This window comes from Ixodes scapularis, unplaced genomic scaffold (genome assembly GCF_016920785.2).
Source record: "Ixodes scapularis isolate PalLabHiFi unplaced genomic scaffold, ASM1692078v2 PGA_scaffold3__209_contigs__length_174095766, whole genome shotgun sequence".
Classification (NCBI taxonomy): Eukaryota; Metazoa; Arthropoda; class Arachnida; order Ixodida; family Ixodidae; genus Ixodes; species Ixodes scapularis.
This window is the reverse complement of record NW_024609868.1, coordinates 15,576,814-15,604,715: the sequence shown is the minus strand read 5'-3', so window position 1 is coordinate 15,604,715 and position 27,902 is coordinate 15,576,814. Positions and strand designations below refer to the sequence as shown.

At 47.0% G+C, this 27,902-nt stretch overlaps 1 protein-coding gene across 1 annotated transcript in view; it reads left to right on the top strand.

Annotated features, from left to right (window-relative positions):
• The window catches only part of LOC115326785 (neurogenic locus Notch protein), a 117,441-nt gene that overhangs the window by 74,961 nt on the left and 14,578 nt on the right, over nucleotides 1-27,902 (top strand). Inside the window, exons 3-9 of the mRNA XM_040206844.2 lie at nucleotides 14,585-14,859; nucleotides 15,747-15,942; nucleotides 17,211-17,344; nucleotides 18,070-18,426; nucleotides 19,041-19,379; nucleotides 25,282-25,509; nucleotides 27,370-27,717. Of these exons, the coding sequence (XP_040062778.2) occupies nucleotides 14,585-14,859; nucleotides 15,747-15,942; nucleotides 17,211-17,344; nucleotides 18,070-18,426; nucleotides 19,041-19,379; nucleotides 25,282-25,509; nucleotides 27,370-27,717 (1,877 nt within the window). The remainder of the gene's footprint in view (nucleotides 1-14,584; nucleotides 14,860-15,746; nucleotides 15,943-17,210; nucleotides 17,345-18,069; nucleotides 18,427-19,040; nucleotides 19,380-25,281; nucleotides 25,510-27,369; nucleotides 27,718-27,902) is intronic.

Sequence of the window (27,902 nt, the reverse complement as noted above, 5' to 3'; positions counted from 1 at the left end):
GCGGTTTCCTGTGGGGAAAAGCAAAAAGCGTCCCTCGCAAATTAGTTCTTCGGAGTCGCCGAAAGTGACTGGCTATCGGCCTCTGGGGCTTTTTTCCTTCTCGTCGCCGTTCCCGCCTTCGTCCGAGGGGCGTCGTTGGGCAACGCGACGGACCGCGAAAGCAGATGACTCCACCTACTCCGTGCTTCTCCCACTCCATCTTTAGGAGGCCCGCTAACGGACAAGGTTTCGCCTTGCCTAGGGTGCAATTAAACTGTACCCAGAAACGTCCAGTCAATTATTTTGCTCCTTCATCGGCTAGGCGCTTAAAAAGATATTTCATATTTTAGGTGTCTTTCTTCCTTTCCGTGTGAGAAACCTTCGACAGAACGCTATGCAAGATACTCAGAACTTTCTGCGTCGATTACTTTTTGTTCCACCAATGTAAAGGCCAAGGTTCCCCGTAAGGAAATCAAGCAAAAAAGAAAGAAAGAAAAGGGACCGTCTGGCTTTGCTTTTTGCTTTATGGCAGCTATATTCCGTTTTCTTTTCGCTTGTCGCCGAATGAAAATGTTACGAGGTTGCTTTAAGTAATTAGTTATCACGCTTGATTTAACCTGACGTTATTATTACCCTCCTCCCTCTTAAAAAAAAAATTAAAAATCTCGTTTACGACTAATGCTTATAGAAGCTCGCGCACCCTAAACGAAGCAACACGATTTCCCCCCCACAGAAAATCACGAAGAAAAAACAGAACATAGTCATGAAGCAATGGTGAGGGTGCAGGCTAGCTGGTGTAAATTGAGCATAGTTGTAACCCGAGACTGGGGATACGGACAAGGGACAAAACACAGAACGACAGGGACGAAGTCCGGAGTGACCTCGGGATGTCGCGGTGTGGGCTGTTGACACGGGATCTGTCGGCAACTTGGAGTTGGCGCCATCAAAATTGTTTTTGACTGGAATGTACGGGGGCTTGGGAAAAGGAAGAGGGAAGGGGTGGAGTTTTGGGAAAAGGAAGGGAAAAAGAGGGGGACGAGGGTGGCGAGTGACATATATGTTTGTCCTGTGAAATAAAGTTTGTAGCTGCGTTTGAGACTTCGTCCCTGTCGTTCTGTGTTTTGTCCCTTGTCCGTATCCCCAGTCTCGGGTTACAACTATGCAGAACATAGTCGTAGCTGCAGACGAAACTTGTCTCGCCGAGCAGAGGGTTCGTTCATTTCATCCACGCTCCTTAGAGTCCTTCTGCTTGAAGAAACCCAAAACCAGCTCCCCCGATCCGTCTGCATGTTCGTTGACTCTCCGAGACTGAGAAGAGCATACGAATTCGACGCTGCGAAGCAGCCCTAGCACAAAATGAACACGGCGCCAAGGAACTCGTACATGTATAAACACAAACAAGCGAAATCAGAGCCACAGAAGGAAACAACCAAAAATCGACGAAAAAAAAAAAAAAAAAAAAAAAGCAGACCGGAATGACCACCACTCCGTTTCAACACAACTTTGACCCTTTGGCAAAGGACGACCGCTACAGCCGCAAGGAGCCAATCAGAGGGCTGGAATGACGCACGTGACGGCTCTCCACGCTGACGGGTATACCTTTTCACGTACCTCGTTCCAACGTTTCGATTAGTTGGATAGGGCCGTAACTTCGGCCGTTCACTAAGTTACGCGGCTAAAGTTACGTTGGGCCGTCGCGCACAAAACACAAGTGATCGCAACGCGTCGCCAGTCGTGTATCCAGCGCGCCGCCGTCGTCGTCGGCGAAGATTAAGATAATCCGACTCGACTCTAAAGCTGTCCCGCTGAGCGGTGTGGGGAGGGGGATGGAGCGGAATCTATATTTATTTCGGAAGGCGGCAGATTCCGCGGGGGATTATACAGCACACAGGAGCTTCTCAGACCTCCTGCTGATGCTGAGACTACAGCCTCGATTTTGTACTTCATTTTGTTTCATTTTGGCACGCGGATAGCCCCGGATGAGGGATGGTCTCTTCTGCTAGATCAATTCTTCTTTCTGATGCAAAATAAATCAACAAAAAGCCTGTTCCTTTTTTTCTTTTTTTTTTTGGTTTTGGAAGTTGTTGGCGAAACAAGCTTTCCGATTTGATTTAACGCTCGCTTAATTCTGCGCCGTGATCGGGGAAGAAGCTAATGTTATATTTATTTATTTCTTAGTTAGGATAGCTTCCGTGCAATGAGGCATTGCAGAGGGGGAGATGTAGCTGCTCGAGGTAGAGTTGGTTGGAGAGCAAGGTGGTTAGATTAGTAAAATGAAGCTGCAAGGTCTCTGGTGGGAACCAGCCGACGGGTACCGGAAACTTCATGGAACGATGAAATGAAACTTATTCGATCAGGTATCCGGCCCTAAAAAATTAATAACTCAAATAAAAAAAATAAATAAAAAAGAAAGCGGAAAACACGAGGCGGGAATATATTGATAGTTCTGGGACCGAAGAAGAGACTAAAGAACAGCCGAATAACAAAATTCAGAATGTAATTATAATGTCTAAAACACTTAAAGTTTCCTCCTCCTCTCCGTTAGCGTATTACCGACAGGCACAAGTCAGAAAGCAGGCCAGCAAATGATCGTACACTATACTTTTTCCAACAGAAAATTTTGCGAGTTCTTATAAAAATTGGCGAGAACGAACACGTCTCAATACAATACCGTATTTACTCGAGTAATAGCCGCACTATTTATGAACAAGGCCCTTGCTTCCCCGCAAACCACATATACAGCCAATCATCGCGTTGCGCATAAATAACATACCGAATAATTCGATTGAGATCATGACTCTCTATACAAATGCAACCTTCACAGATGGGATCTTTGCGCGAAAACGTTATCTATGTCCTGTAAACCGCTGGAATTATGCTGTCCATCCCGGTGATTGGCAAGCCGCGTGCTCCGCGGAAAAGCGAACCCTCGGGCTCTCTTCATAAACAGCTCGGCTATTACTCGAGTAAATACGGTACAGAGGCTACGGTAGGCATTGGCATCTTTAAAAAACAACAACGATGAAACTAATAAAACTGCACTCTCGAAGTATAACGCATAAGGCCGAGACCAGACGGCCCTCGCTGATTTTCATTAAAAAATAAGTAAATAAACTCATGAACAGCGAACAAGTTTCTTTCTCTGTTCTATCGAATACTGGAAGGTATTCATCTGCGGGTCATTACGTATTATTTCAACGGAACATTAGAAAAAAAAAAGAGCTTTTCAAAGCAAACAAGCGCCAAGAACACCAACAGCTTTGCTCAGTGGACTCGACTGGCTGCACGCATGGCATGGCGAGCGTGATCGACAACCAGATCTATGCTCCGCTCGGATTATACAACAAGTATGTTCGGTGCCCCCGGGAGTACTTCTCCCGCTGTTCGTAAGGGGCCCCCCCTCTGCGCTACTTTTTTTTATGTTGCCGAAATTGTTATGTAGCTTTATCGCGATCCGCATCTGTTGAAGAGGTCGTGTGTCTTCGGCTTATGATCTTGGTTTCCTTCGTCTGGGTGCACCGGTGATTAAGACTTTAGTTACCTTGTGGCCTCCTCGCGCTCTATTCATGTTGTTGACGTGAAGCCCAGCCAGTGGTGCATGTGCAGATAAGACTCGCTCTCCGAAACCCATACGTGAGCAGTACACAAAAGCGTTTGGTCTTACACAATGATTTGAAGTATAACTTCTAATAATTACGGGACCACTGGGTTCTCTTCTATTACCTCGAGCTGACTCGACACGCATTATAAGCAACATGTTTTGTCCCTCTTTCTCTCCTTTTTTTTTTTTTTAATCGTGATAATGTTGGTGTTTTATTAACGAAACGTTTAAACGTGGCTATAGGAGATGAAACAACAGATTGGCTTTGTTTTCCTCGGGTTGCTAAGGTTCTACGGTGGAGACAACTTGGCGAAACGTCGTTTTGTCAAGTCACGATCCACTAACTTACCGGTAGTGTTGGCGTTTATGCTTTCTCCCCCGAAACTAGGCTAGACTCCGTCTCTTCCTACAATGGACTACAGCCAGGGCTACCGCCACGTCCGATCACGAGCCGGTTGGAAACCACGCGATACATTGCACCGACGTCAATATACTACGTGGTTCCCATCCGGCTCGTGATTGGCCCTGGCGGTTCGTAGCCCTGACTGTAGTCCATCCCAGAATGAAACCCAAGTAAATATTTTTTTGTTTTGTTTTTGTTTTAACACCTGCACCGCAACTGTCGCCGGCTGCCTGTTATCGCGTCTCTTGCAGGCCCGCGCGCCCTGCAACCCGCCAGTCAATGAAAATAAAATGGACGTGATGTAAATAAAATACAGAAATATATAAACTAAAAAAGAAACTAAAAATAGAGTTTATTGAAGTTTGAAGGTGCGCCACTAAAGTACATAACTATACACGCATATATACATAAAAATAAATACTACACGAACTAAAATGGTGATCTCTAATGGTTCTTGAATCGAAAGTGCGTCGCGATCAAGTTACGACTCAAATTTGTTGCTTCTGCGCACAAAGCTCTGGGCGCGGGGTCATAAACTAACACTGTAGCGAGCGCAGCGCTTTGATAATAAGTGTGTGTTAGTGCCCCGTCACTTGCCTTGACGGAAAAGGAGTGTATTTTTCTACTCAGATCGGAGAGCAACGGCGCCTGCAGATGACTCTAGGAACACGTGTAGTCCTCCTCTTGTGTTTTTTTTCTTGGCTTTTGGGCAGGGCAAATTGTGTATTTATACAGGTTGTCAGTGCCAATAAAGCTCAGTTGTAAGTCAGCGCTGTGTGTGTCTACCGCCTTCTACTCTGTCCTTGTCCTTGCGCTGTTTGTTTTCCGCTAATTTGATAATAAGTGAAGCGAAAATAAAATAAAATGAACAAAACGAATGTAAACGAGTTTCAGGTTTTGTTTTATGAGTTCTGCGTCCGCACAGTCGCGCTGAAAACGATTAACCGCGTACCAATGGCGCCGCTGTAAATCTTACGACAGCAACATTTTGCGCAGGGCCAAGGCACTTGTTTTTTTATCGAGGAATAAAACGGGCAAGGAAAGGGGAGCGTGTGGTCGTTCGAATTTTCTTCTGAACGCTTAGATATACGTATATTCAGGCGATTCCTGCACCCTGGAACCCTGGAACCCTGGATGGGGCTTCGTAATAAACATCACAAACGATACAAAGGAGGTGGTGAACTTTAATCAGAAAGAAAAATAACCAAACCAAAAAAGGGGAAAGGGGGGGGGGGAGGGAGGAAGGGTACGACGCCACCCGTTTCACTGTATACTTCGCCTCCATAAACCTACCAGATCTTTTTTTTTTTTTTTTTATCGATGACTGGGACATTAGACACGTGTGGGCGCTGCTGAGTCCTGTGCTCATACAAGACTGTTCGCAGCTTGCGTTCGGATTGCCGCATTCGTTTCGTGTCGCTCTTATACATAATGTTTTTATTATTTTTGCTTTGTTTGACGTAAGAACACTGCTCATTCACGAACTTCATCCAACTTGAATTTCTTAAATCAGAGATGACTCTCATGAACTGACTTCGTATTTTATCTTATCGTTTCTTCACTCCTTCCTCTCTTCTTAGTAGCTCCCCGTCTTTAATCGGTTGCTCGCTTTTGGAATTCCTGTATGTCCTTTGCCATTGGAAAGGTGTGGTTGTGCCGTCTTCGTCCTACATATTTATTCTTTCTTTAATCTTGAACCCTCCCGGTCTTTCCAGAAATCCACAATGAGAGAAAAAAAAAAAGCGAAGGTGAGCGCTAGATTTTCGGGAAAATATGCGAGAAAATAATAACAAGGAGGCCGTTGAAGAGTGCTCATAAGAAATTAGAAAAGAAAGGAGGGCAGCGGCCCTGGCGGGCAAGGGGGGAATTTTTATTAAAGAAGTACGAATACTTGTTTTTCTCTCTTTATTCTATTTATTATATTTATCCCAAATGCCTTTATATACCCCTCTAGGGTCGCTGCTTTTGGCTGGGCCCGCGTAGCCGCTACGTGTCTCCCTTTTCCTATTTTGATCGGGAGCAGAGAAAGAGAGCAAGAGAAAGAAAGAAACGGGTGGACGCGGCCACCACCGCCAACCACCGTCCCCGCCCCGGGGATATCCGAATGCTCGCCGTGCTCCACAACGACGCTCCGTCGAGGCCCCGGAATTCAGCCTCAATCCGCGTCCTTTTAACAACCGCCGACCCCGCCGCGCACAAAAACAGCGTCGCCCTTTTCTCCCTCTCCCTCTTCTAGGGCAGGAGGAGGAACCACCACCAGATCCCCCCCTCATTGTCCAGCCAGTCGATCGGGTCGACAACATTAGGCGAACGCCGCTTTATGGAAAACTTCAGCAGGCTACATACAAAACGCTCGAGATCGCCGAGAGAAATTTGATTATAATCGAAGTTCGACTAAAATCAACGCGCTTATAAAACGGAGTTGGGATGTAATCGCTGCAGCTTAAAAAGCAAGATCTCTAAGCCTATTCTGACCGCGTTCTTCGGTGTTCTTATTTTTCTTTTCTTGCAAAGTTCCTTTTTATGTTGAAATCGAAGACTTTTGGTCGGCATCCGTGCTTCTAAACTTTTTTTAAATTTTTCTTTGATTTCGTGTCGCTTTTGGTTCCTATCGAATTTATATACGTTTTTCCGTAAAGCCAGAAGACGTCGTCTGAGTGCGCCTTTGTGTCGTCGAGCTTTTTCTGTTTTGTCCCCAATCGCGAGCTGACACGCGATTCAGAGGTGAACTTCTCGTGGTATACAGTTGCCCAGTTTTTTGTTTGTTTTTTTGCGTGAATTTTTGGCGGCTTTGTTTGCGCTCGCGGGGCGGCAATAAAATGCTCTCGGCGGCCGTTTGGCCAGTGACCCTTACGGAGGGGAGGACTATAAAAATCGAAAGGAATTCCTAGCTCCCGGCACGGCAACACTGGAGGAGTGCTTAGTACGTTTCTTGGTCGGGTCCCCACAGGTCCTCTCTACATATAGCCCGGACACTCGGTCCATTCAACGGGGCCGCTGGTTCATTGTGCACATTGTACGTGTCTTCGCCCCCGTGTCGCGACACTGGCCTGTCTTTTCATAAAATAGGAAATAAAACGCGCACACGGGCTTTCGAACGCGTCATGCAAGCCGCTTCAGGTGACGACATAAAACCCAGCGTTGTTGACGGGTGTCGGGTGGTCACGCCAGCATAAATCATGTCCAGGGATCATTTTAAGGTCATGACAGCGTTTTTATTTCCATTAAGAAATACAATACTAATAAAAAGATATCGCGGAATACGAAAACGAACAATCATAGAAGATTATGGTCTTCGTCTACCTTGTATTTTATTCTTTCAAGGTGTGTGCTGCGCTGGTAAAGGTATACGGAACCCGAGCATGACTATGCACGGTTTGTATGCACAAGCGCTGGTGCGAGGAAAGTACTCATTAAAGCTTTGCGCTAGTACAGTGCGAGACATAGTTAGCGCGAACACCATGTATAGCTCCTTAATTTCGCATTTTCCCCCCTTTTTACCAATGAAGAACTGAAGTTAGACCAACTATATAGTGCAGTGCAAAGCGTTAATTTTGAAAAGAAATGTCAACGTTAAACTGTAATGTTAAACACTTAACCAGTATTCAGCTGCCGCAACTCTGCACATAAACGCTAAGATGTATATGACGCGCGAATAACAAACCGCTGCGATGTGGTTGCTATGGCAACCGAAGTCCGCGCCACGCGTCGCAGAGGAATGCAAGCGCTCGTAACGCCAGCCGCTCAGACCCGAGACACAAATGTCTTGAGCAACCTTTATTCACGCGACCGCGGCACTGTTAATGATGAGTTAAGACGGACACATTCACAGCAAACGCGTCTTTGAAAGTAAGGCAAGTGCTTAGTGGTTTACCGGAATGTCTCAAGTTATATAAACCGCTTCCAAAATTACGCCCTTGACTGGCACAGCTGCAACTATACCGCACGGTGGAGTGTGCAAACGATTCCATCCTGCTGACAAGAACCGTCGCTTATGTACACTCTTAGTTAGATCCTGGCTAAAACGCACGCATATAGGCAGGAAAGCGGGTCAAAATTTCGCCGCTTACAAGCAGTTGGTTTAGGTGTCTCAACTTATGCGGCCCGTTGTTATGAGGCCCAGATTCAAGCGGCCCGTTCTCACGCGGATCAGGTATGCGGCCTGATTACCAGGCCCTTTGACATGCGTGACAATTTCATGCGGTATTTGAGATCAAAATTTTCCTGGCTATAAGCGGCCTACGATTATGCGGCCTAAAATTTAAACTGCGGCAAAATTATGCTACAACGGCATTTTTGCGCCATTCTCCGCATACTTGGGGGCATAGACAGCTGGCATGATACTCCGACTAGTTGTTTCTGGATCTGGAACACAAGTTTCAGCAACACAACATACGTCACATGAGGGGAATCGAACCCGCGCCCGCGAAGTGAAAATCAGACACCATAGCCACTACGCCACAACCGCACACATACAATGCTCGCGTTGTCGGATGCTTATATGCACAAGAATTGCTTGCTAAACTCGTCGACCGATGGGGGAATTGTATACATTGGTTTGATAAGTGCCTATCAATGGGAGAAATCTTGCACGAGTGGTGTTGCGAAAAAGCATTATAAGAGTAACCAGACATTGAAAGAGTGACAAAAGCATAGTCTTGCAAAATATAAACCGTTTTCTGGCACGCTAGAAGAAACAACCGCGGAATCGGAGCGTAACCCAACGCACAAACCACCTTCTTCTACGGGCTATTCGGATAACTGTATATATATAATTGGTTGTGCACGGGCGCCCTTCCCTTGGCGAGCGACACAAGGACGTTTTCGTCGTATACCTTTGTTGCTGCTCCAGAAACGTATATAGTATATTCCCAGCCTTCAAAATGTGAGCTTATTAAATACCCGAGATTAACATGCAACATAACATAGAGCCAAATAACTAGCGCCCTTAAGTATGCGATGTCTAACGCCTGTAGCATTAGGCACATGCAGGATTATCGGGAACGTGATTTTTCAATTTCTGCTAACAGCATCAATGAGTTTCATTAAAAAGTGTCAGGAATTATGCATTATAATGCATAATTCCTGGCACTTTTCCTGACACATAATTCCTGCATAATTCCTGACACCCTACAAAAAAGCCCGTGCCTATACTTTCCCACACAACACTGGGAGAGCCAATCAACTTACGGAGGCAGCTCAGCGAATGACAATGCTGAAACATATGTTTACACCAAAGAAGGCAGTTCGAGTTGTGACATTAAGCCATGCAAGCGTGACGTTTTGCATTGCTTAATGTCACAACTCAGACTGCGTTTTTTTGGTCTAAACATATGTTTTGGCATTGTCACTCGCTAAGCAGCCTCCGTAAGTTGTGGTGATTAGCTCTCCGAGGTGTTGTGCGTGAAAGTAGACGCACAAACGTTTCTTTAGAGTGTATTAGCTTCCATTACACAAAAAAAAAAGAACAGCTGATTTCAAGACAAAATTGTTTTCCTCTAAGCGGAACGCCCATCATATTCAATTTTTCTTTCAATCGCAATAAAGTATTTGCTGAATTGAAGCTTTGGTTTGGGCTAATTGGTTCATTAAGATCTAAAAAAAATTAAAAAGGGCAAAAAAAAAAGTAAGGACGAGACACGCACAACACGGACTGGCACTAACTTTCAACTCATCTAATAAAGTCAGTCAAACCCAGCGCGCATCTGTGAAGTCTTGTCTATCACGCCAACATTTCGTGATAAAAGCATCCCATACACAATAGACTATTGCGCTGGGTTTGACAGGCTTGATTAAATCCGTTGAAAGTTAGCACCAGTTCGTGGTGTATGTCTCTTCTTCATTTTTTTTTTTTTTTTGCTTTTAGGTTGCTTAGAGCAATAAAGTATTAAGTTAAGTAATTGTTAGCACAGCCCACACAGTCTGTTGAAGGGTGTATAATCCATTTATTGAAATTCAAACGAACGAACACATTAAGAACTCACACTACTATCACAGTTAGCCCTTTTTCGTTGTACGAAGCATGGAATAGCTGTACCCAAGCACTTTTCAACAAAGAATACAGTGAGATCAAGATTCTGCATTCCTAAGAATATTTATTACTGTTAAACAAAGTACTTATTACTCTTTTTACTGAAATAAATGTGACCGAGTGTAGGTAAGTTATGCAAGTCACACAAACTGTATTACAGTATTAACTAAAAAAAAAAGAGATCAGGAGCTGCTGTATTCAGTTTCTTACTGGAAAATATCACAGCATCACTATCTGCGTCTTGCGCTAACGTTCAGCAATCCGAACACATCTACTTGTGCCCATTACTGTATAATAAATACCAACATTGCAACATGTTATCATATACCACTGGGATCCGCAAAGAATGGCACAAGCATACTTTGATTTGTACGTCATCAGGCTGTTACATTAATCGTGCATTTGCAAAAAAACTACTTTTTTTTATGCACTTGCGTTGTAAGATGAACAAGTACTTTCTTACGTTAAAGCCAGGGATATTCTTCCTCTGTGAAATAACACCTGCAGTGACTTTGCCGCAGTAAACATATGTAGATTTACGTAACATTCATACTCTCGAGAATCTTTACGAGCTTGCTGTTAGCCCAGCAGCGGGGAAATTTTTCACCATTGCTTATCGCACTTTGCACGAGCCCCAACGTTTGCGCAAATGCCGAGGGGTATGTTATGTCCTTGACATAATACACCGTTAGGCAAAGGAGTAGAGCCTTCTCCAAAGTAGCGTCATTTAGCTTGATGATTTCGCCAGGCCCTCCACAAGAGACGATTTTGGTCGATATGCCCCAGAAGATCCTTGGGCCAGGAGATGTTGTGTCCTCAGCGGAGATGTCGCTCTGAAAAGGTTTCCTTTTTCAGAAAAAACGCAACACATTATACATATATAACATTGTACAACACTTTCCCCGGACACCTATTTAGGTTTCACTGGTATGCCTGTACAATGGTATTGTAGTGCAGTTCCAAAAAAATTAACTTAAGCTGTCTGTGCCCTTGGCCTGTCTAGCTAGTTGCCAGTGCTAAGATGGTGAAAGCATCCAAAAACCAAGGAATTTGCAGAAAAAATTCACAGCTGCTTTATACAAATCAAGTGGAACCTTTTAAACTACATAAATAATAGCCAATGACAACAAATGTCTTTTGATTTGTTTGCACAAATATCTCGCTCACCAACCAGCTTACCAATGTTCCAATTGCTATCCCTAGCAGTGTTAATCATTTTTTATGCTTAACTAATGTGTGCACTGTGCCAATGCTGTTTATGAATTTATGTACATACATGATTTCGTTGTTCAACAGATGAAGTTAACAGTACAATCAAGGGAATCCTGCACGTGTCATCAAGGCGACAGTTGTTGCCTTAATGACTTTTTAACCACGTGAACAGGAAGTTGATTCAATTATTGCAAAACAACCGTGTTAACCACAACATATGCATGTTGGTACTCACCAAGCAGAATTTCAGCAGCAGTGCAGGTGCTGTTGTTCATGACCTCAGAGGTACTGATGCTGGCACCCTGCGAAGTAGACCCTTGCATGTTGTCAGACAAATCGCATGACTCGCCTTCAAATATACCTGCAAACAGAGCGAATAATCAAGCTGCATGAAGTCAGAAATGTCATTGTTGATGTCGTATAGTCATAAATACTGTCAATGTCTACAATTGAGCTGTCCTCACGTGGTCTTTTTATCTATATGGCAGGAAAAATGACACTTTCATTACTTCAATTTATGGAACTGGTATGAATCTGGTATCACACGAGAACATCAAATGTTTTTACTGGCAGTATTAGCTTCCTGGTCAGCAGCTGGCATTAAACATTTGTTTAAATTTCCAAGCCCACAGTATTATCTAAAAGGCACGAATGAATGGGTGCTCTAGCACCATCTTTGTTTCCCTTAAGCAGAAAGAGCTGTAGAAATAAACATGGCTGTAAATTGTCCGGGGTTATACAAAGTCACTTGTGGAATGTTTTCTCCACTTTTAGTTTAAACAGCTGTGCAACAAGCTTGACGTTGACGGGCGAGCGTAAAATCATCACAATACCGCCCCCTCAGAAAAAAAAAATTATGCAACCCAGAAAGAGAAAAACAAGGCGTGAAAACTTCTAAATAACTTAACTTTTTTTTTTTTTTTTGGGGGGGGGGGGGGGGGGGGGTGCAACAAGCACATAGTACCTGTATGTGCTGGGTGGCTATGTTTTTTTTGTTGTAATGTCATTTTATGCAGTACTCGATGCCGACAGCACGAGCTCACAGAGGATATAATATTAATAATAATTTTTATTTGCACAGTTAGGTTACTCACTCGGCAGCGTGCAAGGCTAGACAGAAAGGTTGAGACCCGTACGCAGGTGCGCCTGTTAGCCCGCCGCCAAATGGGGGTAAAAAAGAAGAAAAAAAAAAAAAAAAGACGAGAACAGGCAATGGTGGGTGAACAAGACAGTCAAACATAAAAATACGCGTAAAAAACGGGTAGCAATCCTTTGGGCCGCCGCCGCCACGGGTCCATATCACATGAGCGAATGACAATTTAGCGAACAGCGACATTTGAGCGAATCGACGTTTTAGCGAATAACGGGGGCGCGCGTTATAACCCATCCGCCGCGCTGCGCTTTACGCCGCTTCGCGGCGACAGTTTGCGGCGGCTCATTACAAAAATGTGGACCCATTTGGCCCACCCGAAAACGCCGCTTCGTGGCGTCCGACTGTTTGCTAAAGTGTATTCGGTAAAACGTAGGTGTTCGCTAAAACGTCATTCGATCAACATTCGATCAAGTGAGTGCCTCCCCCTACGTGAAACTAAAACTAAAGTGCAATAACGGCATACGTCTCGGTCGCGTCACACGGAACAACGCAACGTTATTACCACGGAAAAGTGCATACCGAAGCGGTCGGGTACTCAACGGTGTTCCGAACACGCGTGCCCCTCGACTGACACACACAGACACACACACACACACACAAAAACATGAAATAAAAGCGGCACTTACCTGCTGTACAGGGCTGTGGCCGCAGTAAACGCACCACGTCGCTTGGTGAGGGCCGCAGGTTGGCTACAGTTGTCGAGGGCCCTGCTGTAGCCATCGCACTCGCAGTTGCTTGCGTAGCATTGACCTCGCAACGCACCTTTGATGTCTTGCGATGAATACATCACCGCCGTAGATTTCAAACCAACTTTCCTTCTTGAACGGTGCGGCTTGCGCGAAAAAGAGAACGCGACGACGACAACGCAATTTCGCGCGACTACCGGCCAAGCTACGCCTTTTGCGCGGGCTGAGCATGCGCGGTAGGACTTGCAAAAAATTTCTTGTTTTTGTTTTCAACTTTTTAGAGAGAGAAAGGGACTTGAGAGAGGGAATGGGGCTCGAACCAACACCTCCTAGGCCGTGCGCCCCGCCGCCGACAGCGGTGAGGGGGAGACGCGGAGACACGCGGCTTTTACGGGCTTTTGTGCTTCATTCGCGCTTTCTTTTCTTTAAGCGGGACGGTGCGCTTCGGCGGCTGTCAAGTGAGCCGCATAAAGACGTTCGGGCGGGTTAGGGACGTTTACAGGTGGTACTTCGAACTTTTTGGGCCGCTTCCAGAGGCGTCACGGATAGTTTTCTTCACAGGGCTGCTTATATCCCGTGTCTTAGGCGGGACATTGAGGAGTACCGCTTGTACCCTGGCCATTATCCAGGACGTAGATAAGAGTGTATAGACAATTGCAAGCATGGCGCCACGAGTGGTGCCCCATGCGTGCAAGCGCGTGCAACGCGCGGGTGAACGTAGCTTTGGCAAGCTCGTAATCGCACGGGCGTGCCTGCTCGAGCAGAGACATGGCGGCGGCCAGTCGCCCAGCTTGCAATCGTCTATATAGTGCGTTATTATAAATGTGCACGTTTGAAGGCGGTGTAGGGCTGTACCGTCGTGTTGCTGTGTTTTCACGCTCTGTAGCGTCTGTTTTTCCGGAAAGCACTTGAGGCAGCCAATCAGTGCAGACTACGGAGAAAGCTTACCGAATGACGAGGGAGGCAGAAAATATGTTTCGGCCTTTAGGCAAACCCTAAGGCAAATAAGACGCAGTCTGCACTCTGGTACTGAACATCAGGTTTTACCGTGCCCAGTGCCACGGCAGAGTCTGTTTCTTTAGGTTGTGCAATCCACTTATAACGATAATGAGAAAACCAGAAAAGTCAATCGTTATAACCGATTATCGTTCTGGACTAGAAGCTGGGCGTTTCCAGTCTTGAAACTCCAGAAACCGGTCGTTATAAGCACTACATCGTTATATGTGGTATTGTTATAAGTGGACTGCACTGGATAAACATATTTGCCATTCTCGGAACTCCCTCCTCAAGTTGCAGCGATCAGCGAATTTCAGCTTTTGTAAACGACATATTAAAACTCGCTCTTGTCTCTCCCAAGTGCTTTTCTGGAAAGTAGACTTTCCAGATCGATTAGAACGCTAAGCGCTTTGAAGAGTGAAGCTCCGGAAAGGGGTGAATCCGATCTGGACCAGTTCAAAAGCCCCTCGATGTATTCGCGACCAGTTAACTGACTTGTCTCTGTCTCTCCCTCTCCGCACAGCTGTCCCCCGCTCTTCGTGGGCGAGTACTGCCAGCACATGAACCCCTGCCAGGCCGTGTCGGGCAAGCGGTGTCAGAACGGCGGCACGTGCAACGTCGAGATGAGCGTGACCAGCGGGCCGAGCTTCTCGTGCACCTGTCCCGTGGGCTACTCGGCCAGCATGTGCGAGATCGCCGTGCCCAGCGCCTGCGACGACCGGCCCTGCCGCAACGGCGGCACCTGTTCCCTCGTCACCCTCGACAACTACACGTGCGCTTGCGCCACGGGCTTCAGGGGTACGTCACTCTTTTCTCGGGTCGCCGTGGTCACGCGTGCTTATTGTCTGTGGGGGAGGTGATGGATCGGCGGCAAGCGCGTTTGGCACGGGAAAAAAACACTGCACGTTGTAGCGGTGGCATTCCTTTGCAAACAACGGTAAAACGGTTGTCAAAAACAGCAGCTAACAGCAGGCATACGCCTTCAGAAGCATCCTGTATGTTTACTTTCCCGTGATTGCAAGGAAATGCAATTTATTGGTCGTTATTCATTAAATGTGGCTAGTGAGAAGGGCGACCATGTATCATGCTCCGAAGGTCATGCAGTCTCAGTGGCGAAAAAGGCGTCCACCATTTTGGCCACTGACGTCAAATGACCATTGAGGTATGATACCTACCATTGGTTGTTGAACTGAATAAAGGAAGACCAGTTATTGGTGTTCAGAGGGCATCACCAGGCAGCAGGCATGCATGAGCCTCTGAGAGTGCGCAAAATCAACAGAAAAGGCCTACTTTTCTGCAGGGCAGACAGAGAGCCAACCACCGCGATTTACGGAAAGTACCCTGGAAAATAACAAGATGTGTAGATATCGTTTAACTTAAAATCTGGTTGGATGATCCGGAATGGCGTTGGCCATGTTCAGTGTCCCATGAGCGTATGCATTTAGAGCAAAAGCTTCCTCGGGCCTCGCCACTCGTCAGCCATTCTCCGAACCTCGCAGTGATCGGACCTTAGAGGCGCTGCCCGGATACAGGTAATCATACTAATGTTGTGAAAGAAACATTATAGCGACAGAGATCAAGTATTGTTCGGGCGGACACAGGGTCATGACCAATCGATCCTTGGATGATCGCGCACAAGACTGGACACTAACTAACAGGCGTGGTGCGGCTTCCCTTGCTCGCAGGCAAGCACTGCGACAAGAAGGACCACTGCGCATCTCAGCCGTGCCTCAACTACGGCAGCTGCCTGTCCAGGGCGGACTCCTACGCCTGCGTGTGTGCCCAGGGGTACAGCGGCCCCACGTGCGCCGTCGATGTGGATGAGTGCAAGGCAAAGCCCTGCGAGCAAGGCACTTGCATCAACACCCAGGGATCCTTCAGGTATGGGATTCTACCCAGAGCTCCCTGTGGGCCGTCACTGAAACCCAGACTCTTGTATTAGTGCATACTAGTAGCAGAGATGAAAAGAGGACAAGATCCGCCTTCACTGAAGCTGCCCGGGGTTCCAGCCCTTGAATGATGAGATCGCATGCTTTACCAGGAGAATACTGGACACTCTCCTTGTTTTCGGGAGACGGAACAATCACAGAGATGTAAAATCGAGAAATGGCGCTAGCTTCCGCGACAAACTTTTGGCCTCTAAAATATGGTCGGGCAGTGCCCGGCATTGACAGTGATCCCTGTCGTATTTGGCATCAGAGTGCATAAAACATTCCAAGTGCTCGATACTTTTCCCAAATACAAAGGCTCCAAATTCTCCATGCCATCGACGCGTCCGCCCCGGATTGAAAAGCTGTCGCCTCCACAGCATTCGGATTCGTGCAGATGTCTAGTATTCACCATCAGTAAAGTATTTGATGAGATGCCCTCTCTATAGTTATAGTCTTGCATCCCCTTTCTTTCCTTTGCTGCTATTGTCCTTGCTGTCCTTACGCTTTATCATCGTTACGTTTTCTCACACTTTTATCTGGCAGAAGAGGCCGCCCCTTATTATAATGTTAGGCTCCAAACGGCCGAGTACAACTACTAGATTAATAAATATAAATTCAGCTGTGGATATGCAAACAAACACTTGAAAATCCCGTTCTAGTCGAGAATACGTGCCAATCCTCTCAACGAGGAAAGTAAGAAGAACACCTCGATCGGGCTCGAAGCTTATGCACGAACTCGTCGTGGTAGCGAAGGAATCGCTGGCAGGTTACGCGGTTCATTCCGTTGCGCAGAAAGACAAGACAGCTATATTGCCGCCGAAAGAAGGATTAGCTCTTTCCCCCCCTGGAAGCGGCAACTCGGAGAGTCTCGAATTTTCCGGGGATCCTCCTTCGTGAGCTGCATCTTTTTGTCCCGCACTCACGAACATACCACCCAATTATCGTGACCTACAATGTGAGGGATGGTCTGTTGCGGTAAGAAAATGAAGAGGAAAATAGAGCGGGCTTTCTGGGCGAACGAAGCTGCAAAGATGGTGGGGATGGTAATAAACAGAAGCAGGAAAGTGACAAGCGCCACAACAAACGCGTTTAGCGAATGAAGAGCAGACCCAAGGCGCACGACTTCTTCCGATACCATCATTGCGGCTTTGGCTGCCCACAAAAGACGGCATTGGGCGAGCACCACAATTTAATTTGGGCGTCTTTATTTATGCGCAGCTGTGTCTGCGAAGCGGGCTTCACGGGCCAGCTGTGCGAGTCCCGCTACATCCCATGCGAGCCGAGCCCCTGCCTGAACGGTGGGACCTGCAGACCCATCGACTCGCTCAACTACCAGTGTTCGTGTCCTCCTGGTAAGACCCGTGCACTAACACACGTTTTGTTGCTTTGACGATAAAGATCGACCAGATTTTGTCCATGAACTGAATCCGTGGCAAACCGGACAACCCGCGCAATTAAAAATGTAGTGCACCCGCAATATCTGCCTTGAATTAGAATCGCTCATCAATCGACCGGCGGATGTGTATGAGACGGTGATCGTCTGATAATAAAGATACCGTCAGGTTCGTAACCATTGCAGTGGCATACAGCGTTTTTGTTCTGAAGCTCTAAAATACATTGAAACAGTACCCTTCAAAAGCTGGGAGGACGCTGGTTCTTCGAAACGACAAAGGGTCAAAGGATAGGACGCTTAGTCGATTCCTCGAGAGTCGGGTGTTCAGGGACCAATCAAAGCAAATCTTCGTTGTGAATGCTCATACAGCAAGAAATGGGTCTGTCCTCCATATTTTGCAACAACGGTACAAAGGTGTAGAAGGCGAACTAACCAGTGCAGTAGGACTACAACATATGACTGCCAAGAGTGTTAGACAAAGAAGGCCTAATTACAGAGTTAATGTTATCCTGTAATCAGCGCTTCGAAAAAGTCAAAAGATGAATCTTGGGACAATGATCTTCAGGGTGTCCACAAGGGGTATCTACTGACCCACATCTTAACATCTTAGAGCGCGCGAGTGATCCTGGCAGTACCTCCGGAGTCGATCTTTAAAGGACATATCCGTCACCCGTCCGCACGCAGGTTTCACGGGCACCCACTGCGAGGCGAACGTAGACGACTGTCCGGGCAACCTGTGCCAGAATGGCGCCACCTGCCTGGACGGAGTCAACTCGTACACCTGCCACTGTCCGCCCACGTACACCGGGCCGTACTGCAGCCGCGACGTGGACGAGTGCTCGTTCCGACCCACGGTGTGCAAGAACGGCGCCACGTGCACCAACACCGTGGGCGGATACTCGTGCATCTGCGTCAACGGATGGACGGGCACCGACTGCTCCGAGAACATCGACGACTGCGCTGTGGCGGCCTGCTTCAACGGAGCCACGTGCCACGACCGCGTCGGGTCCTTCTACTGCCAGTGCGCTCCTGGGAAGACAGGTATGTGTGTTTCGGGAACGCCCTTGCACGTTTGCGTCTTAGGCAAACAGTAAACTTAGTACCTTGGTTAATAACAAGTCGAGTGCACCTCCTTAGCTTGCCTCAATCGGAGGAAAATACAAAGAAATGACGTGAGCCAAAATGACACCGTCGCAGCGATCAAAGATAAGCTTGAGTTAAAAAAAAAAGCTATTTCAAACGAAAAAAAAAAAAAAAAAGAAGAAGAAAGAAGCATTGTGTCGCAAAATGATATGATGTCTCCGTTCCAAAGACACGTTCTCACAGATTCGTATGCTTCCGATTTTTGCCGTACACGCCTTTTTTTGCTGGAATGAAGTGACTTTTTGCAGCCGCTTCCAACAGCGTTAAAACGTTGAATGTTAAACGTTAAAACGACAAGTCCTTTAAAATCGGCTTGTAACTGCCGGAACCGCTTCACTTTGTTACGACAAAAGAGGCGGGCAAGGCAAAACGCGGTGGCACGAGGGCAGGCCCCAAGCCAGACGCATAGCATACACGCACCAAAGGACCATAATGTAGACTCTTCCTCTGCCACCAACTTGTGACCACCACCACGCACGCTACGTTCCACGTAACACCTGACCCCCCTGCAGGGCTGCTGTGTCACCTGGACGACGCGTGCGCGAGCAACCCGTGCCACGAGGGCGCCATCTGCGACACAAGCCCCATCGACGGCACCTACCTGTGCTCGTGCCCCAACGGCTTCCAGGGCGTGGACTGCACCGAGGACGTGGACGAGTGCGCCCAGGGGGAGCCCTGCGAGCACGGCGGCATCTGCGTCAACACCCCGGGCTCGTTCCGCTGTAACTGCACCCGGGGCTTCGCCGGGCCGCGCTGCGAGGTGAACATCAACGAGTGCGACTCCAACCCCTGCCACAACGAGGGCACCTGCCTGGACGAGCGCGGAGGCTTCCGATGCGTCTGCATGCCCGGTGAGCAGCGACACTGCACGCACTGCAATGCAGATTTTCGCTTTATTTTTTACGCGGATTCGCGACAAAAATATGGTCCCAAACATCCGTGTCCCCAAAAGACCGGATTAAGCAGCGGTGAAATCGATGGGGACAAGTTTCTTCGTGTAGCGAGGCATTAAGTTGGGCTAGATGGTACATAACGAAACGGTAAAACAGCGCTAAAAAAGACGAAAGAGAGATGCATGTACACAGGCGGAATGCTATAAATTAACACGCGTGTTTTTTATTTATAGTTTTGGTTTTATAGCGAAGTACAGGCTGTTTAGTAGATAAGAGACGTTGCGTTTCTCACCGCAAAAATAAACTAAGGGTCGCCGAACGCTCAGTCTTTGATCAAAAGTAGCCCTAGCCTTTGACCAGATAACGGAAGTTTCAAAACTTACAGTTTTCCGATTCAAAAGTTGCAAAGTGATTTCCGGAAATTTTCAATGAGAAACTGGCCGCCAACGCAGCCTGCGAATGCATGGATATGAATGGCTTCCGCTAGTGGGAGCGGGCCCCACATACTCAGTGAAAATTTCCGAAAATCATTTCTATCTAACTTTTGAATAAGATAACGGGAAGCTCTGAAACCCAGTGCTACATCTGGGGAAAGAGGCTAAGCGCTCGACAACTCAAAGCTCTATATTTTTTTAAAAAAAAAGCACAGAGCGCTCTATCGTTTATTACCCGGGCTAAAATGCCGAGTCACTTGGCTGCGGACGAATGCGCGACGTCCGATGTTAAGCAGAAGAGAGCTACTGAACGCACTGAGAACGCGTTCCACAGTCCAGGGGCTCTAATCTGAAACGTTGGCGAAAATGTCGGCGAGGTATCCAGCGGCAGCGATTCGCCGGCGCCGCGCTGGACCTTGGCGCCGTCCATTCACGGCGGTCGAATTCCTCGCCGACTTTTTCCGCAAAGTGTCCAGATTGAAGCCCCAGTAGAGACAGAGATGTCGGCGTGCAGAAGGGAGGTCACTCGGATCTGAAGCATAGCCAAAAAGAACAACGCAGTGGCATTTTTCTTTTGTTTTTCCTTTTTTTTTTCGTTTTTTTTTTTGTAAAGAAACCAACCACACTCACGAAAACGCGCGCACATAGATAAAACGGGCACTTAAAGTTGCACTTAAACTAAACAAAAATAAGAATAAAACATTAAAAAACAAAATTACGCTCCACGCGGCGTTCAAGATTGCCCGAAAAACGGCAGATGGAAAAAATAAAAATAAATAAAGAATAAGAAAGGGTGAGACAATGAGGAACAGCTGAGACGATTCGACCGAGACGCTCTCAAGTTCATCGCCTGTGAGAAAACCCGGGAAGCGACTCCGGGGCTGCGAAGATGCGCTCCAGGAAATCCCTCGCCGTGTGGGAATGCCTCCGCCGGCTCACGTGTGAGAGAAAAAGATCGCCGCCGTTCTCATGGTTCTCCTCATGACACCCCCGTCCACGCATGCGCGCTAAGTAGTCCGCGTCGCCGTCTGCGTTCGGCGGTGTCGCCGAGGTCGTGTGCCGCAGGCCAGGCTCTGCCGATGCCCGGACTAGCGATTATAGACATTACAACCTCCCAGTCGATATCCCACTCTCTTTCCTCAGTCTAGAATAGAGTATTCGAATGAAGATAACACTTTTATTTTTTCTTCTCGGTAGCAAAGTGGATTTAAATTGGGATCAGACCTGTTGGTTCAGCCGTGTCTGAACGTCTGCGTATTTGCTAAGCTGGCGTTGCGTATCAATAGACGAATAATATGCGAATGGGAATGAAAGTAGGCATCATTCGAAGAACAGGCCGTGTCATGATGCCGAAGGGCTCCCGAACCGAAGCGACATCCAAATAGACCGTAAAAATAGGCAACGAAATAGATACACGGCTGTTTATTAGTATCACGGAAGGATGAAGTCAGTAAAGTATTCATACATTGTTTATCGCTCCACGCTAGAATAGTAGTTATGACACCGCAAATGATGATTTGTACCAGAAAAAAGGCGGCAGATTCTCGGGGCGTTATATTCAGCCACTAGGTAGTGCAATTCAGTAAGTTCCCCACAGAGTCGAAATAAGCCGAACATTTAGAGCACTTTGAGTTCGTTTCTTATTCGCTAAAAATCCAATTCCTTGTTGAAATATATATATATATATATATATATATATATATATATATATATATATATATTTCTTTTTTGCATCAAACCGTAATGCACACACATAAAAAAAAAGTTTATTTCGTCAATCTGTTGAATGGCAAAGTTGCACATCACACCACCGTCTTCGCATGCTCACGCTTTCGGGCCAATGACTCTGACGCAAATATCACCCGATCACTCGATCACGGCCGCTCGATTTGCCGTAGTATGGCAGAAAAAAGGCGCCATTATCGCCTAACCCAAATGTCGACCGGTTCGGCCAGTCATCGCCTGTCGGTAACCGCCAGAAGGTCGAATTACTGCAGCGTGGCGGAGTGCTGCTTCCGAGTCGGTGGCTGGCTTCTCTCTCTTTCACGGTGAAGCGAGCGGGCCGCCAAAGAAACTTGCACCTGGCCGCAGAGGGGGAAACATCCGCCCTTGGTTCCACCGCGGCATGGGAAAAATTGAGGAAGGGCGAAAGAGAGCCGCCATGATGCCAGCTCTCCCTCCCTCCCTCTCACCGCCATCTTCTTTTCTTCCGAGGGGTTCTGCTGCCGCCTCGGCCGGAAGTCCTGCCGTGTTTGTAGGTTGCGATTGCTTTTATTTTGCCAAAGGAGCCCCTTCGAGAATCGGCGATGGCGTAGGGCAGATGTCTTTTGGGCTTCATAAACATTCGGTTGACGGCAGTGCTGTATGCATCCGCCGTTGGTCGAGTTCGCGGGCGTTCCTCCTTCCAGGATCGAGCAGACGACACCGACGCGCGCGCGCGACCAGCTGTCGTCTGCTAAGCGGCCTTGCTCTTGACGCGGCGATTTCTGCCTCGTTTCTTCCTTCGTTCCACGACGTTAATAATGTCGTAAACAAGGCTGGGAGGTCAGACTCGTGACAAAAAAAACCCCAAAAAAACAAACTTTTTTTTTTTTTTTTTTTTTTTTACTGTGAAACGACAGCGAAAAAGGGTTGAGGGACCTCTTGTCGACTCGTGACTTGTCAAACTTTGTTACCTGTAATTGCCCCGCCGACAAAGTCTGAAAAGGAAAATTGGACGACGTGCCTCCACATCTGTGTGCGTTTTATCTCATCACGCGCACTCTGGGACAGGTTTGTGAGATAATGCGGAGAAGGTAAAGACTGCATGAGAGCTTTGACTCGGGGCCACGCATAGCCGCTTTGACTACGTTGCATTTGAACGTATAACTAAAATTAACAATTCAGTTAAAACAGCAGGTATAACTAAAATTCGTTAATCAGCATCCTGGTTTTATCAGTGTTTTTATATCTTTGGTTGTGGTATTCTTCATCTTCTACAAGTAGGGTTTCAACGAGCACGCGAGACAGGGCATCGCGCATTGCTTGTATCACAAGGGGGGATCGGTGGCCGAGTGGTCTAGCGCACACCAGCTCGGAGCACGTGGAGCGAAAGCTCGCGCTGCAGAACCCAGGGATCGTGGGTTCGAGCCCCACCCCTGCCCGTTTCGATCTGGATGAGCATCGTACCGGCGTGCGGTCGTGTATCACTACTGCGTGACGCACGTTAAAGACCCCAGGCTAGCGGTTTGTACCGCACTGGCTAAATTTCTCATCTACAGCTGGGAGACTCGTCGCCCCTGTGAGGCAGACCAAGTTCTAGGCTGTATAAAAACATACACACAACCCAATTATTATTATTGTATCACAAAGCTTACACACAAAAAAGGAACGCAACGTCAGCTGTGCGGCAACGAACACTGAACCGAATATCCGAAACAAACCAGGGACCGTGTCGAGAATACTAACATCGCCAACTCGGGTACTAAATTGATCGTGGGGCAAGGACACGTAAATGCAAAAATAAAATCTACATAAAAAAAAGAGAACACCCAAAACGAGGATTTCACGCGGAGAAGGAATAACTTTTTCGTGGCAAAAGAGGTATGCAAAAGGTAGCGAAAGCCGGCGGCCAACCAGCGAACAACTTCTGACGGGACGACGGCAGCAAGCCGGGCTTCTTTTTGATCTTTCCTGAACTCCCCGATAGCCACAAAAGCCAGACAAACAAGAAAAAAAAAAAACGAACGGACATAATAAAATAAGGGGAAGGGAACACAGAAAGAGAGAGAGGCTAAGAAAGAAAGAGAGAAACGAAACTGGTTTCAGTTGGTCCCGTCCCGTGCTACCTGAGGCGGTCTTCCACTTCCTACCAGCGCCGCCACCGGTTGTGTTTCGCTGGTTTCGCGGGCTGTGTGAAAAAGAAGAGGGCGAGCGTTTTCACGGCGTTCGCGTCACGTGGGCGGGCGAGGAGGAGGCAAAGAAATGGGGGAGAGAAGCGGCCGAAGATGGATGCTCGGGGGGGAGCCTCGGGAGCTTTCTCGAAGCAGCAGCAACTGGGCTGCGGCGTTCCCAGAGAGGCGACACAGGGGGAGAAGGAGGAGGGTAACCACTCCCACGACCCCTCGAAATAGCCAAATAAACGTTTCTCTCCTCCTTTCTCTCTCTCTTTCTCCTCCTCCTCCTGTTGCGATAAGGGAGAGAGGAATGTAAGGTAACGCTACCTCTCCCCCAGGTAGCCACTGTCCTCCTTTCCAAACTTCGACCATTTTTTCTGATTGCGGTGGATTACAGTCTAGAGGGGGTTTGAGAAAACTTGGAAGGGGGAACGTTCTGGGGTGGATAAAAAAGGGGGAGAGGAAATAGGAGATAATTTGAGCGTAACCAAAGTACAAACGCGAGTGACGTAGTGTGGAGGGGGATTAGGAAAAAAGGGTGTGAAGCTTCTGAGCAAAGGAGTCACAGAAGGGAATCTGTGCGCAGAGGCTTTGGTTTTCTTTGTTTTGCACGTACTGTCTCTAGAGCGAGAGAATGAGTGGAAAACGCCTGGAAGCTTTGGGTTGTTGAATGCCCGTGAGAATGGCGATGCGGTGTCTTGATACGAACACCGGCGCGCGCGGGTACTCGCTACTACAGCGACCCGTGAGACACAGCAGTCTTGGGTAGGGCGAAAACGAGAGGAGAAGGCCTGACCTTAGGAGAGCGCGAAACAGTAATGATAAAACAAAACGAGCTCATTTCCTGTTTCCCAAGGGGAAGGTATATTTCATTCAAGCATTTGAAGAGTGAGGCCTCTTAGTAGAGGGTCGGTTGTGCCGTCGTCCGTAGACCACTCCCCCCCTGTTACGAATTTACATATGGATGTAGTGAAATGTATCGATGCCCTCTGGTCAAATGAAATCGACTTTTTGGCTGAGATAAATCGGAGTCTCACAAACATATGAATGGTTGCACTATAAGGGAAAATAATTGCTCTTAAATCTTAAAGCTCCTCTTAAAATGATCAACCGTAAGAATTAAACTAAATTGAAATTTTACTGTTAGTTGGTGTCAGTGCTTAAAAAAAATATAATGTTAAACATGTAAAAATAAGAAAGTTTTTTTTTTTTTTTTGCATTGAAGATAAATATACAGAAGCAACAACAGTATTCCCTTTTTCAACCATAAAACTGAAACCCACTGTTACAAGAACTGTGCCGTTTTATGAATTTTGTTTTGTTCTACCACTCAGTTCTTGTCTTTAAATAAAGACGTCTGAAAGCAAGAACCCTTCTGCACAGGTGCTAAAAATCAACAATTATAAAACTTAGCAAATTTCTAAAAGCTCCAAAAAGTGTCACAAAGGGTTGATGCACTTGTTACTCTTCTAACAATTTTCCCCAGATTTCCCAGACGAAAGAGCTCAAGCAGTCCACATCACTGACCAACCCCCTTTTTTATGACTGCAGGCTACAAGGGCATTCACTGCGAAGTGGATATCGACGAGTGCCTCCCCAACCCATGCCTCAACGGAGGTATCTGCAACGATCTCATCAATGGCTTCAAGTGCCTGTGTCCTGTGGGTTTCTCGGGCAAGAAGTGTGAAGCCAACGAAGACGATTGCTCTTCCTTCCCGTGCCGCAATGGAGGCTCCTGCCATGATGGCATTGCCAGCTATACTTGCCACTGTCCACCTGGTAAGCATAGGGGAAATGTTGGCCTTTGGTTTCACTACCCTGTCAGTTTCTGTCACCATTTGCTGCTGCAGTTGCACATAAAAAATACTGCGCCATACATATCAAAGTTATGTTGTGACAATATTCAAAATTTCTAATAATAATAATTTTGAATAATACAATATTCAAAATTCGCTTCGAAATAAACTGCCATATTCGTATTTCTCAAACTTTTGATCCGCGCTCAACGGGCTAGCCCCGTTGAGTGCGCTTCTTACCGAGCACGGATGCACTGCGGAGGAGCAACACCAGCGGAAGCGAGCTCCGCGGGTGTTGTTTCTCCGCAGGGCCCCGGTGCTCGGTAAGAAGCGCACTCAACGGGGTAACACGCCGCAATCAACACTTAGAAAAGTATGAATATTGCGATTGCATGCTTGGGATGAAGGCACACTTTCAAAACCGGGATGGTGCATGCGCGCGCGTGGTGTTTGTAAAAATAAGCGTAAATGTGAATGATGATATCTACATTACAGTAAAATGTTCAAAATGATTAGGCAAGGGTTTGTGGTAGGCAGAGATGCCATGACAACCTGCGTTCATCATTCATGATTCTTTTTTTTTTTTTTAATTCGAAATTAAAGAAGGGGTTTGGGGGGGGGGGGGGGGTGTTTAGCTAAATCACTGTCATTCAGGTATAGCTGGGCACCTCTAAAAGCTTATTTTATGTTGAATCCGTTGTTTACTTGCCATTTCAAGGCATCGAACTCTGAGGTCACAGTCCATAAATATAGTTAGATCAAATTAGCTTATAAATGGATCATTGGAAGCTTGGGAACAGCCTTCTCGAGTTCAGCTGGGTTTTTTCTAAGCATGGTGCAACAGTAGTGAAAGGCTGGGAGACACTATTCGATATTGGATTCGAAGATATTTGGCCAAAACAACTAGTTGCTTTAAACTCACTTTGAACTCAAAATCTTCTATTCGCACATAACTAGAAAGCAGGGACAAATTTTTCATTTGTTGCGTTGCGCATGGGTGAGCACCAAGTTTTCTAAAGGCTCAAATGGTATTCCAGCAAACTAACATCACCAGTTACTTTTCGAGGACAAAATACTGTAAAACCCTTAATGCTTGTGAGCCCTTAACTCTCGCAAATTTCGCGAAATGAAAAATTCGCGAAATTTCAGGGCACGCAAACATTTTAGTCTTTAAGAGTTTCAATGCAGGCGTCAGCAATTTGCGAAATTTAGTGGCCGCGATTAGTCCTCTTTGACTGATTCGCGAGAAATTGGGGCTGCGAAAATAAAAGGGTTTTACAGTATAACAACTCTTATTGTAAAAAAAAGAAAAGAAAAGGGTCTTGTGTAAGACGAAAACATTACGAGAATCCCAATAGAAAAGAAAGTCAAATTCGAGCTAATTCATATTGAAGTGCAAGTTTCAGACCTGGTAAACTTTGGGCAGTGACATTTGCAGTGAACAACTATTTTTTTTAGGTCTTCTGGTGTTCAATTTGACGAGATTGTCCTTTGCAACTTCCGGTATAGTAAAGGATTCAGAACCCTAGGCAAGTCTTTCGTGTTAACCTAGACAATATATCAAGCTATAACTTCCACATTATAGCCTGTTGCAACATAGGGCCTGCACTAGAATCTACAGTGCAAGCTTTGCACCTTCCATGACACTTCGGTACACACGCAGCCAAAGCACTATAAAAGGCTACGAGCGCGTGCTGAAGGCGGAGCTTCTCCTGCCGACTTTATGTGTTGAGACAGATTACACCAAGAGTTGAGTGCCTTCCAAGTTTTTAAAGGGGAAAAGCCGTTGTGCGCGTACCAATTATCCTGAACCACCTCCGTCTTCTCCTCGTGAAACGCGCAGGCTTCACGGGTGCCACGTGTGAGACGAACATCAACGACTGCCAGTCTTCGCCGTGCCACCATGGCGTCTGCCACGACGGCATCAACTCCTTCAGCTGCAACTGCCACGCGGGCTACACGGGGCTGCTCTGCCAGACCCAGATCAACGAGTGCCTGAGCAGTCCCTGCCGCCACGGCGGGACATGCGAAGACCTCGTCAACGGCTACCAGTGTCGCTGCCGTCCGGGCACCTCCGGGGTCGACTGCGAGTACAACGTCAACGAGTGCTTCTCCAACCCCTGCCGGCACGGGGCAAAGTGCATCGACGGGATAGACTCCTACACTTGCGACTGCCTTGCCGGATTCACTGGTAGGCGTTGCTTACTCTTGCATGTTCGCTTTAAAACCCTTAATGTATGTGAGCCCCTAATATTTGTGAACTAAAACAACTTGCAGCATCTAAGGGCTGTGGAAGTCTCGGTGTTTAAGAGAGCTTCACAATCTGGCCCCTAGAATTCACAAAATTTAGTTGCCACACGAAGATATCCCCAGGGC